This window comes from Solanum lycopersicum, chromosome 1, assembly GCF_036512215.1.
Source record: "Solanum lycopersicum chromosome 1, SLM_r2.1".
NCBI classification, from domain to species: domain Eukaryota; kingdom Viridiplantae; phylum Streptophyta; class Magnoliopsida; order Solanales; family Solanaceae; genus Solanum; species Solanum lycopersicum.
Window position 1 is genome coordinate 68,070,641 of NC_090800.1, and position 14,687 is coordinate 68,085,327.

General features: G+C 34.3%; 2 protein-coding genes across 2 annotated transcripts; one reads left to right on the forward strand and one right to left on the reverse strand.

The window, feature by feature from the left end:
- Positions 1–2,708: 2,708 nt before the first annotated feature.
- LOC101267739 (COBRA-like protein 7) lies at positions 2,709–6,050 on the forward strand. The gene is made up of 2 exons (XM_004229234.5): positions 2,709–3,653; positions 4,372–6,050. The coding sequence occupies exons 1-2, from the start codon at positions 3,128–3,130 to the stop codon at positions 5,790–5,792; spliced, it is 1,947 nt and encodes a 648-aa protein (XP_004229282.1). The 5' UTR covers positions 2,709–3,127; the 3' UTR covers positions 5,793–6,050.
- Positions 6,051–6,382: 332 nt separating this feature from the next.
- Positions 6,383–11,069, reverse strand: LOC101267446 (two-component response regulator ARR2). Its single transcript, XM_004229233.5, has 6 exons — positions 10,580–11,069; positions 10,316–10,468; positions 9,828–10,214; positions 8,521–8,597; positions 7,188–8,369; positions 6,383–7,020 (listed from the first exon to the last, which is right to left on the reverse strand). Exons 1-6 carry the CDS (start codon positions 10,740–10,742, stop codon positions 6,949–6,951), a joined length of 2,034 nt encoding a protein of 677 aa, XP_004229281.1. The 5' UTR covers positions 10,743–11,069; the 3' UTR covers positions 6,383–6,948.
- Positions 11,070–14,687: the final 3,618 nt, after the last annotated feature.

The following is a 14,687-nucleotide window of genomic DNA, read 5'->3' on the forward strand; positions in this document are numbered from 1 at the left end:
ATTTTTATCATAAAAAATTTATATATCTTTTAAATATTTTAAATTGTCAATGATTATAACTTATAATACTTTTTACACAATTTATAAATATATAAATTTTATTTCAAAAAAATTTAGAAATTTCTTAAATGAATTTTCGATCAAACTTAAATTCTTAAAAAAAAGGGACTTTAGTAAAAGAAATTGTTGATGTAGCCGAATTATAATTGATCATGTGTCAAAAATAATTGTGCAAAATTACCGTTAAAAAATAATGACATGAATGAACTAATTCTTTAATAGTAATAATATAAATGAGTCAAACTTTTAACTGATAACATAAATAAGTTTTTTTTTAAAATTCAATGATATTTAAATCTTTTCTCAAGAATAAAATATATCAAGACACAGATAAAATAATATTTTGTCAAGTATTATTTATAATATGAAAAGAATATTTGTATTGGATTTGGCATATTCAAGGGCGCAATGTTAGGAAGCATGAGAAAGAAGACGTGGTACCCCACCACCCCAAAATAAAGTCTACAAAATTCAAACAAATCCTACTCTTTTTCCTCCTAGCTAGCGGCGGAGGTTCATCTCAATTTTTTTGATAAAAATTATATTAATTGTTATTTAAACCTTCTTCATTCATTTATTTCTATATATTTTGGATTTTTTTATTAAAAATTTTGATAACATTTGTACTCTTAATTATAATGTTTAAATAATATTTAACATGCTATCACTATAACTAAAAGAAAATATTGAGAGAGCAAATACATTATAATCTAAATTCTAACATATATATTCTATCATTACAATCAAATCTTCTTCTCTTTTTTTTTACGGTGATTAGAAATTGACTCATTTCTCATACAATTTACAGGGAGAAAATTAGATATTAATTTTTTTATCAGGAAAAATACGATTTGATCTTTACTATTAAAAATTCGAATTTGTCACCTCTAACTTTCCTGTTAAAGGAAAAACAAGCACCTCAAATAACAACAATTTATTGATTACATTTTCTCACTTGCATTGAAATTAAATATTAATATTTTAAAATATATTTTTCATCATTAGTATATTGAAAACTTAAAATAATAAATTAATCTAATTTAATTTAGTTTCATAAATTAATCAAAATAACTCTCTTAAAATAAATATGTATCTAAATATTTGATTTCAACTAACAATTCGACACTTCATCCTAGGGGTGTTAAAATTAAGCTCAATTGCAAGTAACCCGTCCAACTCATCTATAATTTTAAATATTGTGCCCAAGATAATTTGAGTTGAATTCAATTTCAACTCATTCGAATGCTAGTTCGTTGTAAAAGAAATTTCAGTTGAGCCCAATTAAATTTATAATCTCAAATCGTTTTAAGACTCTTTATTTGTATGGATGATTTGATGTGATGTATATTTTCTGGATTATAAATATAAATTACTATCTATTTTATATCTTCTAAATTATCTATGAAGTTGTAACTTCTTTTTTAAATCTTTTCTTAGTTGAAATTCAAATTGTGATAATAAAACTTAAATAAAAATATATTAAAATTATTGAGATTAAGCGGGTCAGGACTAACTAGTTTTTAAATCTTTTGGAGTCTAATTTATTTGAGCTCAAAGTAAACTTGGACGGATCATTGACTTAATCCAATTTAACATCTCTATTTTCAACATAAGTCGCCAATTTAATACCCCTACTCTAGTATATTCATGTCGTATGTCAAAAATGCGTAGGGATGTTAACGGGCGGGCGGGTGCGGAGCGGGATAGATTTAAGGCTATATGGGGCGGGTGGTTTTAAGTTTCTGTGGGCGGTTCGGATGCGGGGCGGGTTGAAGTGGAGTTTTTTAAAATTAATGTGGGGCGGCGGATTGCGGATATACATTATTTTATATGGATTCAAACTTAATTTTAAATTTTTACATGTTATAAAGTGATAAAACATTATTTATGAAGATAATTTAATTAAAGCTACTAAACTATTCAAGATAATAAATAAAAATGGTTCAATAAAAAATAATACAAATTTTTGCATGTTTTCCAATTGATTTCGTAAAAATAAAATTTTAAGTCACTATTCTATTTAATTAATAAACTTAATGAAAATAAAGTTATTTTTTATAAATTTTATTTTTAATATCAAACATAACTTAAAAAAAATATTAATAAAATTAGACGAGACAAGATAATACAGGTTGAAAATAAAAAATATTGCTATGCAAGACAAATAAAACGGATTAAAACTTTTACAAATTTAGCTCAATCCGCACCGCAAACACCCTACCCAGCCCCATTATCATCCTAAAAATGCAGTTAACGAAAAGCCCCCACAGATAGCATTTCGCTTCCAGCCTTTACCAACTTTCCTTTTTAGAAAGAAAAAATCAAACAACGTTCTCTTCTCAACGGTAACCCAACTGGGCTCCACTTCACGTCTATTTCAGCAGCCACTCTTCAATTTTCAAATCCAATATATTGATATTATTTATCATAATTTTTATTTTTAAAGTTAAACTATAAAAAATTTAATTAATATTTTAAAATATATTTTTTCATCATATTAATATATAAAAAATTATTATAATATTTTTTATAAATAATTTTATAATATCTAATTTTTTATTTAAAATATCAAATTAAATAATCTAATTTAATTTTAAAAATTAATTAAATTAACTTTTAAAATGTGCAATATCACTATAATACGAAACGAAGAGAGTACTATCTATAAACAAAGATTGATTACCCATTCACAGACGCCACCTTTACCATTATTACATTAATTAATTCACTCCCAACTAAATACTCTGAAACTTTTACAAATTATTCAAATGAACATTCTAACAAATAATACTCCTAATAAATTAATATCACCTACTCTCTATATTTCAATTTATTTTAAAATATAAAAAATAAAAACCCTTTGTATTTTACAAATTTGCAGAATTACTCTTTTTCCTAAGAACAAGAAAGAAAACTAATACAGCTTTATCTAAGCTGTCTATGCTCTTTTCATCTTCGTTTCTTTTACCTTCTCCGCGTTATCTTTCACATATACACGCACACCACTAATACATTTTCAGACATATATAATACTCTTTTCAATCCAAAATCACATTATTCAAACAACATGGCACTCACCACAACATTTTTCTCTCTCTTTCTCCTAATCATCACCGTCGCCGGACAAACAACTCCGATGGCTGAAGCTCCGGCACCGGCAGCCGACGACTGTAACGGTATATTCTTGCAGTATGTGTTTAATTCCGGATCTAAAATCAAACCCACTTTGAAAACTCGTCAACCCTACAAGTTTCAGTCTATTCTCAGTATAACTAACAACGGACTTGAGGAACTTAAGTTATGGAGGGTTTTTGTTGGGTTTCAACATGATGAGATTTTGGTTTCTGCTTCTAACGCTCTGCTTGCTGATGGGGAATCATTTCCTGCTTTAGTTGGTAATGGTACTGTTTTTGCTGGATTTCCGGCTGCCGATCTTAAGACAGCTGTGGAAACTGCTGGAGATACTACACAGACGAGTGTTCAAATCAAAATTGTGGGTACCCAGTTTGGAGTTGGCTCTCCTAATGTACCTATGCCCTCCAATATCTCTTTGGAAAATGATGGGTTTATTTGCCCTAAACCCTCTATGCAAGGTACGGATCTTAGATTAAACATCATTGCTGCACCTCTTAATATAATATCTAAAATTAGCAGGACTGGTTATATGAATTCTCTCTAGTTTGAATAATTTGCAGAGGATATGAAATATTTTGGATTGATTCGTATGCAACTTTGTTTTTGTGCTTTACTTAATCAAATTTAGGCCAAAGTTATGGAGTAGTTCTTTTGTGCTACTTGCAAAGTACAAAATGGCTTTAGTTTAGATCTGTTGTTTAAGCTGATTCATTGTTGTTTTTTATGAATGATGCTGGAGGTTATATTAACATTCAAATTGGCCAAATAATCGTGTGTCCTGTACTATTTAACTTTCAATTTAGATTTATTGGAGAATGATGAAGATGGGTATTAGACCGATAACTTTCTGGAGAATTTGGTCCATTACTATGTCAACTTGGATGGAACATTATGTCTGAATCTTGACAACTGTATACGTTGTAAAGATTAGCTGTTATTTGACTGTCTTCTTATCTGGAATTCCTAATGTATAGTTTGTAAAATTTCTTGATTTGTTACTTGGAAGTATGATTAGCCATTGACATTTCAAGCTTCTCCCTTGAATCATTAAAGTGGTCTAGAACATGTATTATTTAGAAATTCTACCTGCCTTCAGTATATTCTTCCTTTTTTGTTTTAAAACAAAACTGTACTTTTTGCATATCATATCTGAATTGCCTATGCTTAACTGTTCAGGAAAGAGTGTTATGCAAGTATGCTGTATTAAAGACGAAAATTTCAAGACAAATTTGACGTTGGGTGAGAAATTTAGTCCACGCCAAGATGGGGATCTTACAATTATGTATGATATCCTAAGAACATATGATTCAAATTACTGGGCTCAGGTTACCATTGCAAACCATAATCCCCTTGGTCGCCTTGATAACTGGAAACTAAGTTGGGACTGGATGAAGGATGAGTTTATTTGGGAAATGAAAGGCGCATATCCCTCTGTTGTTGATACTTCTGAGTGTGTTTTTGGGCCACAGGCAAAATTTTATCAAAACCTTGACTTTTCCACTGGTTTGAACTGTCAGAGAAGGCCGACACTAATTGATCTGCCGCTGGAGAAGACCAATGATACAAAGTTGGGAATGATACCTTTTTGTTGTCGGAATGGGACAATCTTGCCACCTGCTATGGACCCAAGCAAGTCTGTTTCAGCATTCCAGATGAATGTCTTTAAAATGCCTCCAGATCTTAATCGATCCTCATTCACTCCTCCACAGAATTGGAAGATCGAAGGCAGACTGAATCCAGATTACAAGTGTGGACCTCCAGTCCGTGTAAGCCCCACCCAAGTCCCTGATCCTAGTGGATTGTTACCTGCTACATCAGTATTTGCTAGCTGGCAAGTTGTATGCAACATCACCCAACCAAAAGGAGCTAGCCCCAGATGCTGTGTTTCTTTCTCTGCTTTCTACAATGAATCTATCATTCCTTGTCCAACATGCGCCTGTGGTTGTCCTTCCAATACTGCTCGTACATGTAGCACGAAAGCCCCAGCTCTTCTCCTCCCATCTCAGGCTCTTCTGGTTCCATTTGACAATAGAACCAAGATGTCCCTTGCCTGGGCTGAAATTAATCATCTTCCAGTTTCAAACCCATTGCCATGTGGAGATAACTGTGGTGTAAGCATCAACTGGCATTTGTTCACAGACTATAGGGGTGGATGGTCTGCCAGGATCACCATCTTCAACTGGGAGGATGCTGCTTTTGCTGATTGGTTCACTGCGGTGGAATTGGACAAAGCAGCGGCTGGTTTTGACGCAGTGTATTCATTCAATGGAACTATGTTAGATGGGGTTAATAATACCATATTCATGCAGGGCCTTCCAGGCTTGAACTATATAGTAGCAGAAGCAGATGGAGCTAATCCAGCGAAAGATCCCCGAGTACCTGGGAAACAACAATCAGTAATCTCATTCACAAAGAAGAATATCCCAAACATCAACGTTGCTGCTGGTGATGGGTTTCCAACAAAATTATACTTCAATGGAGAAGAGTGCTCATTGCCAAAGCTACTCCCAACAAGCAGTTCATCTAGAATATCTTCATTCACTGTCACTACTTCCATTCTTGCAGCAGTTGTGGTTTTTATGTTGGTGCGACAATAGCAGTGAGCTGTGGCGTTTTCTCTTCGTTTCATACCTGCCAATTGATTCATTCTTTAGCGTCTGCTACCAGGTTTTAATGCTGGTGACCAATCTTTCAATCAGTTTGTCGGATTATGTATTCAGGGACGTGGGTTTTTCGGCGAGTTTTGATTTGTAACTATTTATTACACTCTGGAATTCTCATTCCAGACAATATTTGACTTTAAAGTTAATACCTGTTATATTAGCAGATAAGATAAGAATACCTCAGTTTGTTCATCATCATCCTCAATACCTCAGTTTGTTCATCATCATCCTTCTCTATGTCTCACGTCTCGATCTCCTACTACACGCGACGTTTGCCAAGAGTTCCGAACCTGTATGCAACTCAGATGAAACATGGTTTGTTTGTCTGAAATAGATAACTGAAGCCAGTTGTTGCAATTTGTTAAAATTTGGGTATGTCAGTTTCTCGTTGAAGGAATTGCATTTGACTCTTACCAGAATTCTACTTTTAAGTTTAGGATTTTGCCCTGCCGGCTTAGTATGGATCTCTCTTATTGTAGATAGATATTAATAGCAAGGGAAGGAAAAATATGAAGATGGTTCAATTTTTATAAAACCCAACTTCCATAGAGACGTACACAGAATTAGTTAATACACAACATACATCTCAGAGTTTGAGCTGCACACCTAAAAATAAAACATGAAATCGAGCAAAACAATGAACAACTATAGAAATCCGACATACTTATATATCCTAATAAGTAATTCAACTTATATATGTACATTAAAAGATCAATCCTGAAAGTGAAAGGGAAAAGATTGCATTATTGATGTTAGAACTTGAACGAAAATCCCTGCACCTAACGTCTGCACCCACGAAATGTGATTCTCCTAACAATACCAGCAAAAACTTTGCATGTTTGCCTTTGGCACACTATGCACTAGTATCATCCGACACCTAAATCTTTTCCCTTCTGTGATCTATCTGATATCCATACTTGCCATCCGACAGCTACAATTTTTTAGAACAGAATCCAAGTTCTATAGCTCAATAGATAACTGAGACTTTAGTTCATGCACAATTTTCAGGTGTAACCGCAACTATGTACACTGGCGTCTTCAAACTATATGTTTAAACAGTCAGGTACATCAACTAAACTTTGTTCACATCTTAAACTGGGAGATTATCCAATGTGTATCCATCGAAGCCAAATTCAGTTTCAACTGGTCCAACACTTCCTTGCTGTCACACGTGCAAATTATCCAAATTAGTAACGAGAAAGTATTCATGAACTAAAAAAATTGATCTAAGAAGCTATATTTGTTACAAAATACCCACTGGAAATCCCACAAAGTGGGATCTGGGGAGGGTAGAAGACTCTCAGCTCAAGTAAGCAAATTAGAACTCACCTGCTTTAAGAAGGCACTCATGAGGTCATCCTGTCCAAATTGCTCTGGGAAATTGGTACTCTGATAGTCTGCATCGAGAAATCTTTCAGCTTTAACAGCAAGGGTATTCCTACTGACAGAGTTAAGTTGTGGTCCACCCATAAGATTAGTATGTCCACTTTCTTCACCATTGGTGTACATTGGTTTCCCAATAGGACCATTTCTATTTTGTCCATTGTTATGTGTTGAAGAAATCCCCTGTTGCATTAACAATTGTGATGGGACACCCTGACTACCTTGTATACTTGGGTGATGAGATGAGTCAAAGGATGAACCAACATTCTGTAAACCCCAGTTCTGCGGTTTTGGCTGCTGATGGAGATCGTTGAAAATATCATAATTAGAAGGGAAACCTCTAGATCCTTTGATATCAGAATTCACCTCTTCCTGAAGCATCCCTCGGTTAGTCAAAGTGGACATCCCTGCACTATTACTCCCAAGAGAAAAGTTGTAGTTTTGCAAATCCTTGCTTTGATTAACTGAGAAATCTACCATCGAAGATGCTTGGGAGACGGGATTGTAAACACTCGCTCGTGCATTGTCAACGGTACGACTCTGTGCTAGGACCACACCAGGTATCCCTTCTGATGACAAAGATTGCTGCCTGGAAAATGGAAGCCTCGAAATTTGACTGCCATTATTAGCTCCACTTAGCATTTGAGCCCTAGGTTGTGATTGGGACATTCGCATAATCACAGAATTATTATGTTGTGCCATGGAGTTGTTCACTTGCATATTCATTCCCATAAAGGACTGGGAAGGGTGGTGCAAATTCGCAAGCTGCTTCGGTTCCATGGTGGTTGGAATTCCATGCAGCAAGTCGATTTGCTTATTGCTATTATTCAGTTGTTGTTGCCCTTCTGGAAATCTCACCTGGGAGTTTTCGAAGCTGAAAAGGTTTCTTTGATCTACTAGGGGCATAGATATGGCAGATTTTGAAGCAGATCTACCAAGGGCCGCTGCTTGTAGGGTAGCAAGACTTTGTGCAGGGATTTGACCAGCAGCAGCAATAGCTTGAAGATCAAGCCCATTGAGGGAAGATATTGTTCCGAAGGTTGCATCTGGGCGTCCCATGAAAGAGTTGTTCAGTCCATTCTGGTGCTGCGATACACCACTCAACCTTCTGAGATACAACCGATATTTCTGCAGAAAATGATTGCCACCATTGAATGCTATGCTAAAAAGATAAGGCAAACAATTTTGTACTACACAACGCAAAACGAGTACAAGACAGACTTTTGTGCAACTAAACTTCTTGGGGTTCACACTGTGAGAAGTAGAACTCTTAAATTACCTGAAGGTGGCTAGCAACATTTTCTCTGGTTAGTCCAGGAACATTCATCAGTTCCAAGATTTTCTTGGGAACAGCCTCTGCATTCATATCCAATGTTGAAAGGTTTAGCGTGGTTGAATACACAACAAAAACGTAGATGAGTATTCATCTAGAGTTCACATAAACTAAGTCGAACAGTAAAAGACAGCACAGCAAAATTATATGACTCTTTATAACAAGATTAAATCGTGAGAGAGTATAAAAAGTTTGGGCACTCGAGAATATTTTTGTTTATTTTTCTTATCTAGTCATTTTCATTTCTTCCAACTACATTCTTATTCGTTTTCTTTTCCAACGTTTCTAATCATTTTCATTGTTTCTTTCTTCTTTCTTTTAGAAAATCATGCTGAGTAAATTTAACCTATAATTGATGCTCTCTATTAGTTCTTGACTACTTCAACTGCAATAGCCCTTCAAAGAAAGGTACAAAATTATCTGATTAAATGATTGGACTAACAATGAATAGAGTATAGACTAATATCAATCTTTTGTTAACACTTAACAAATTAGATATGACAGAGTAAGTGACGTCTGAACAAACCAAAATTAACCTGGCTAAACCATAAATTTCATATAATCCGTGCTTTAGTTATTCTAGTTAAGCTATCGTGCAAGTGTTCTTAACAAATTACCCCGACCCACATTCACCCAAAATGGGACGATACCCTTAACTACATTAATAAGTTGTTCAAACTACCTCTTAATAATCTCAGCAAGGGAACATTCAGTTGAAATTGAATGGAGGAAGTAATCATGTGAAGAAAGGCGGGGTTGAGTTGTTAGATATCTTGCCTTTGTTCACATGATTTGTTGAGATTAAAAAGAGGTAGTTTGAACAGAACATAAATAGTGAAAGATGCCCAACAGCTATAACTAAGCCTCAACTTCAAGCTAGTTGGAGATGGCAAATATAATAGAGAAAGATGCAATTTAGATATTTCCCCTTTACTGTCCACCGAAAGAAGGGAGAAGGCATGAGACAGGAAAAAGGACAAAGCTAATGAATAATTCAACTGAAAAGAACTCTCTTTCTACCAGTTGTATGGTCACAGATCTCTGTTTAGTTCCCACTGCCAAAAACCAAACAACACAAAAACTGGGAATCCTGACGAGTAAGCTCGAACTGAAAAGGCACTTAAAGGAGAAGTGATCCACATACAACAAGTAGGAAATATGCTAAATGGCATGTGCAAATAAACAAGTAACATCCAGACAAACGGAGCAACAAGGGAATATGTTAACAAGATAAAAAGTGAAAATGTTCATACTGTCAATTCCAAGTTGATGCACAGCTTGTACGAATTGTTGATGAAGCTCCACAGACCAAACGACACGTGGCTTCTTCAGCGAAGATGTATCATCCCTTTCTTCACCTTCATCATCCTCTTCCTTTCTTTTCTTGGAGTTTTTCCAGTTTCCTTCATTAGCTGAAGACGAGTAATCAACATCCTCCGATTGTTTCTGCTGCCGATCTCCCTCTTCCACACTTCCTGATTGATCAAAATTATTGTCCCTCCACTCATGTTTCTTCTTACGAACAACATGCTGCCAAATATTCTTAAGTGCCTCAATCCGCACTGGTTTGATCAAATAATCATATGCACCATGAGTAACTCCTTTCATAACTACATCCTTACTATCATCAGCAGACATCACTATAACACCAATTCCAAGTCATAATCACCAATCAGTACTAAAGAAAAAAAAAACCTAAATAACATCGCAGTTTTGAACTTAACAAAAAAGCAACACTCACTTATAACAGGCAAGTCCATCTCTAGACCAATGTGCTCAAGAAGTTTGAAACCATCCATGTCTGGCATGTGTACATCACTTATAACAATGTCAAAACCATTCTTATTTTCCCGGAGATGTGATAGTGCAACCTCAGCCCTATTACACTTGGTGACTGAAACATACAAAAATCATCATTTTATTGAACTTTAAATCTCACTAAAATAACATAAAAACAGAGATCTAGAATCATTTCTAATAAATAAATCAAATTTAATTTTAATACCTTCATAGTGACAGTTCTTGAGCATCTTCTCCAAGATCTTTAAACAAGTAGGGTCATCATCAACTACAAGTACCCGGAGTCCCACCGGAAACTGATCGGGAACTACATCACCGGACTTCCAAGAACCAGTCGAACTGAGAACAGACCCACTACCAATATTCATTATTTTTTCAAATTTCAACAAATATACATCAACAAAACAACCCCAAATAGTAGTAGATATCAATCTCCACACACAACAAAAACCATTTAAAAAAAAAATATAACGCAAGAGAAAGAGACAGAAGAAAGTTGTTGTAATTCTAAAAAGATTGAATTTTTAGAAGAATAAAAGCTTATTTATATATAAATTTTTGTGTTATGCGACCAAAAATAAAAAAGTTCAAATCTCTTCTCTTATGGAATGTGTAATGTAAAATTTTATTTTTCTTCTCTACTTGCTTTTTGGGGGGTTTATCTTACTTTTACAATTTTATTCTTTTAATGGTTCTTTCTTTCATTTATATTTTTCATTTTTATTTTCTTTCCATATTTGATAGTGGGTCTTCCAATCCAGCTCATACATGAGTTTCTGTAACCCCAAGCCAACCCAAAATTTTATATATTTTACATTTTTAATATTTTACTATATGGTTTTATTTTTTACTTTTGTAAACCATCATATCGTATACATGCATAATACTGTATTCTTTGTATGTATAACTTAACCGGGTAAAAAGACAATCATTCTTTCACATTACTGGAACACCTATGTACTAACCTATTGGTTAGTTCATAAGTATAATAATGCAATGGAATATGCTTTATCCACTACTTTTTAAAAACTATTTCTTTCTTTATTCTATTTGTCTTTTTTCTTTGAGGTTCAATTAGTCCTTGCTTAGTAGCAGGGAATAAATATTTTCAACTGTAATATAAGAATTTTAATCTATTAACTCACTCTATTATCAGACACCAAAATAAAAGTCTATTTGTTATTATTATTATTATTATTGAAAGTAATAACTTAGCCAAGTGAGAACTATTGAAGGTCAACGTTGTTTACATGGTCAATGTTACTAAAGTGTTGTGAGAGTTTTTCTGTTTTTTTTTCTTGATCAAGTATAATATTGGTAGAGCATCAAGAGGTAACTTATATCGAAACTTTTATATATTTGATCTCCAAGGTGAATTTTTATATGAATAACTAAAAGAAAAAGACCCTTCTAAGAATGTTGAGGCTAGAGCTATATATCCTACAAGTTTTGAAGACACTATCAACGAGTTCAGCCCAGGAAGGCAATAATACAAATGGACTCTATAGTCTATGCTCCCGACGTACGTAATTGAAGGGGTATCATAATAAATCAAAACCTTGTTATTGTGTGAAGTCTTTGGCCAATAATGTTACTTATCTTTCAACACTATCTTCAGATTTATAATGAATTTTTCTAGACTCACTTACACAACTAAGAGTTTTACATGTAAGTAATTAATAAACAACGACCTTTTAAATATGATAGTCATTGATAGCTTAAATATCATGTTTCATAAACACTATCTTGAGTAGCTTGTTCAAAAGAAAAAAACAACAACGAAGACAAATACACTTTATAAGAAATGAAAATAAGAGAATAGGTCAAACAATTAGCGATTGAATGTGGAGTTAGAGGACATACTGACATAAACGGTGTGCCCAATGAGAAATGGAGTTAATACCTCATATGGTCACTCAACTATGCACTCTTCTCTCAGAAAGTCGCTCAACTTTCAATTTTCACTCGAAAGTCACTCAACTATGCACTTCTTTCTCAGAAAGTCACTAAATGAGTCGGGTTAGGTGGATGGATCACTAAATGATTTAATTTATTTTTTAATTTTTTTGGTTTGTTATATAGATAATTAATATCAACAATTTTTAAATAAAAAATAATTTAATAGATTGAGTGACTTTTTGAGGAAAGAGTAGATAGTTGAGTGACTTTTGAGTTAAAATTCAAAGTTGAGTGACTTTATGAGAAAAAAGTGCATAGTTGAGTGACTTTTGAGTGAAAATTGAAAGTTGAGTGACTTTCTGAGAGAAGAGTGCATAGTTGAGTGACCATACGAGGTATTAACTCATGAGAAATGTGATGGATATGATAGACTTTTTTTTGAAAAGGTTCAATAATAGGTAGATGACTAAAGCAATAGTGGACAAAGAGAAGTAGAATGACTCAGTAGATCACTGTGGCAGTCTTAATGAAGTGTATTTCAGACTTTTTCCATCCTTTCTAAGCCTAAGCCCCCACCTTTTACACTTAGTTAAGGGTTTATTTAGTGTTAAACACCTTTTTACATTCATTAACACTTAGAAGAATTAGATCAAGGTTTCAGGAGGAGAGAAAGCTAGGATATTAAGTATTCTTCTAGTGTACTTTTACTATATCACTTATTACCTAGAGTTCTGAGATGAGTAAGTATTTTTATAAAGTAAAATGATTTCATTCCTTTATTCTTTACATTTAGTTGATATTGTTGTTTAGATACTGCCCTAAGGACTATATTATGATGAAATGTTGACTAAAATGTTATAGGTGATGGAATCTTGGATAAAAGGGTAAGTTGGTTATGTTGATTAGCTTTAATTTCGAAATGCTCTTGAGTGATATGGTCCACCTTCTTGGTGGCGATGTTTACTTGAATTGTATGAATGTGAAGTTACTCATTGATTGTGAATGAGTCCGTGAAGGTTTGTTATGTGAAGTAAGATGATAATGATGTTATTCTTGTTAAATGTGCCTTATGAAGCTATTATGTGAAGTAGGCTAGAGAGTATGCTTAAATGAATTATATGATTATGTGAAGCATGTAAAGTGTGTGATATGATGAATGAAGGTCTAAGCATGTATAGAAGTTAAATGTAAATGAAATGATGCTTATGTGCAAGGTGTGCTCACATGTACACCCATTTGTCACTCAACGACGGAGCCTTGCTTATATCACACTCACACTTGAATGAATGGATGAATCTAAGTTAAGCCAAAAGAGGAGTTTTGGGATGGACACTCTTCGTGAGTTGAGATGAAGTGTTTAGTAGCAAGCCCACTTACATCCTAAGAGCTTTCTAAGATAGGTCGGAGGATGAATGCCCTTCATGAGTTGAGATGTGGTGTTCATTAGTTATCCTTAACCTATAGTATATGATGTTTAGAATTCGTGGGGTTATGCCTAGCACCGAGAGGATATGAAGAAAGGGTGGTTACACTTCGTGAGTTGAGATATTGTATTTTAATGTATCTCTTGAGATGAGTACTCCTCGTTAGTAGAGAATGAGTTACTTAGTAGCAATCTCCTTATCCTTTAACTATGTGCCCTCATAGGTGTAGCTATTAGGAAAGCCATGTAAAAGCTAAGAGAATGACCTTAATCTAGGCAAGTGAGGATCCCTCATCCGATAGGGGTGAATATCGAGATTCCATGTCTAGCTTTCATGGTGTATGTCGGTTAAGCTAACCTCCTACAAAAGTAATCAAAATGCTAAGTCTTTTAAAAGAGTGTACTACTTATGGTAGGTAGTGGAATGAGACGCTATTTATCCATTGCACTAGGTAGGCATAAAGAAAAGTCTTGGTGAGTCTTATATGAATTGAATGAACTAAGTCTCCTAAAAGAACGTACTACTTAGGATAGGTAGTGGAATGAGACGCTATCTATCTATCTATTGCACTAAGTAGACCTTCCGAAAGGGGAGTCTTGGTGTGAAGCCTTCTAAAAGAGTGTACTACTTAGGGTAGGTGGTGGTATATGACGCTATCTACTCATTGCACTAAGTAGGCATTCCGAAAGGGAAGTCTTGGTGTCTTGTTTGAGTGTTCTTCTAATGTCTTGTTATTGAGTGGTGGCTTGTTCTCCCGAGGTGAGTAAGCCGAAAAGGGGTAATCTTGAGGTCCGCTTTGGTGTGTATTTAAAGAGGTGTATGTGCATTTCCTCATGTCTTACCTTGGTGAGTCTTAGGATAATCCTCAGTTAGGGAAGCTCTTACAAAAATGAGTTCACTTCCTCTTTGCTTGGCCTTGGAAGTTCACTATTTTTAGATTAGAGGTAGTTCACTGTATAGTCAAAATGAGTTCACTGTAATGGTGAAAAC

Excerpts from the sequence above, each read along its gene's own strand:
- LOC101267446 (XM_004229233.5), bottom strand. The coding sequence starts at position 10,742 with ATGAATATTGGTAGTGGGTCTGTTCTCAGTTCGACTGGTTCTTGGAAG. Across the intron at positions 10,469-10,579 it reads CAAGAACTGTCACTATGAAG|TCACCAAGTGTAATAGGGCT; the intron begins GTATTAAAATTA and ends TGTATGTTTCAG. Across the intron at positions 8,598-9,827 it reads GCATCAACTTGGAATTGACA|AGGCTGTTCCCAAGAAAATC; the intron begins GTATGAACATTT and ends ATATGAATGCAG.
- LOC101267739 (XM_004229234.5), top strand. The coding sequence starts at position 3,128 with ATGGCACTCACCACAACATTTTTCTCTCTCTTTCTCCTAATCATCACC. Across the intron at positions 3,654-4,371 it reads CCCTAAACCCTCTATGCAAG|GAAAGAGTGTTATGCAAGTA; the intron begins GTACGGATCTTA and ends TTAACTGTTCAG.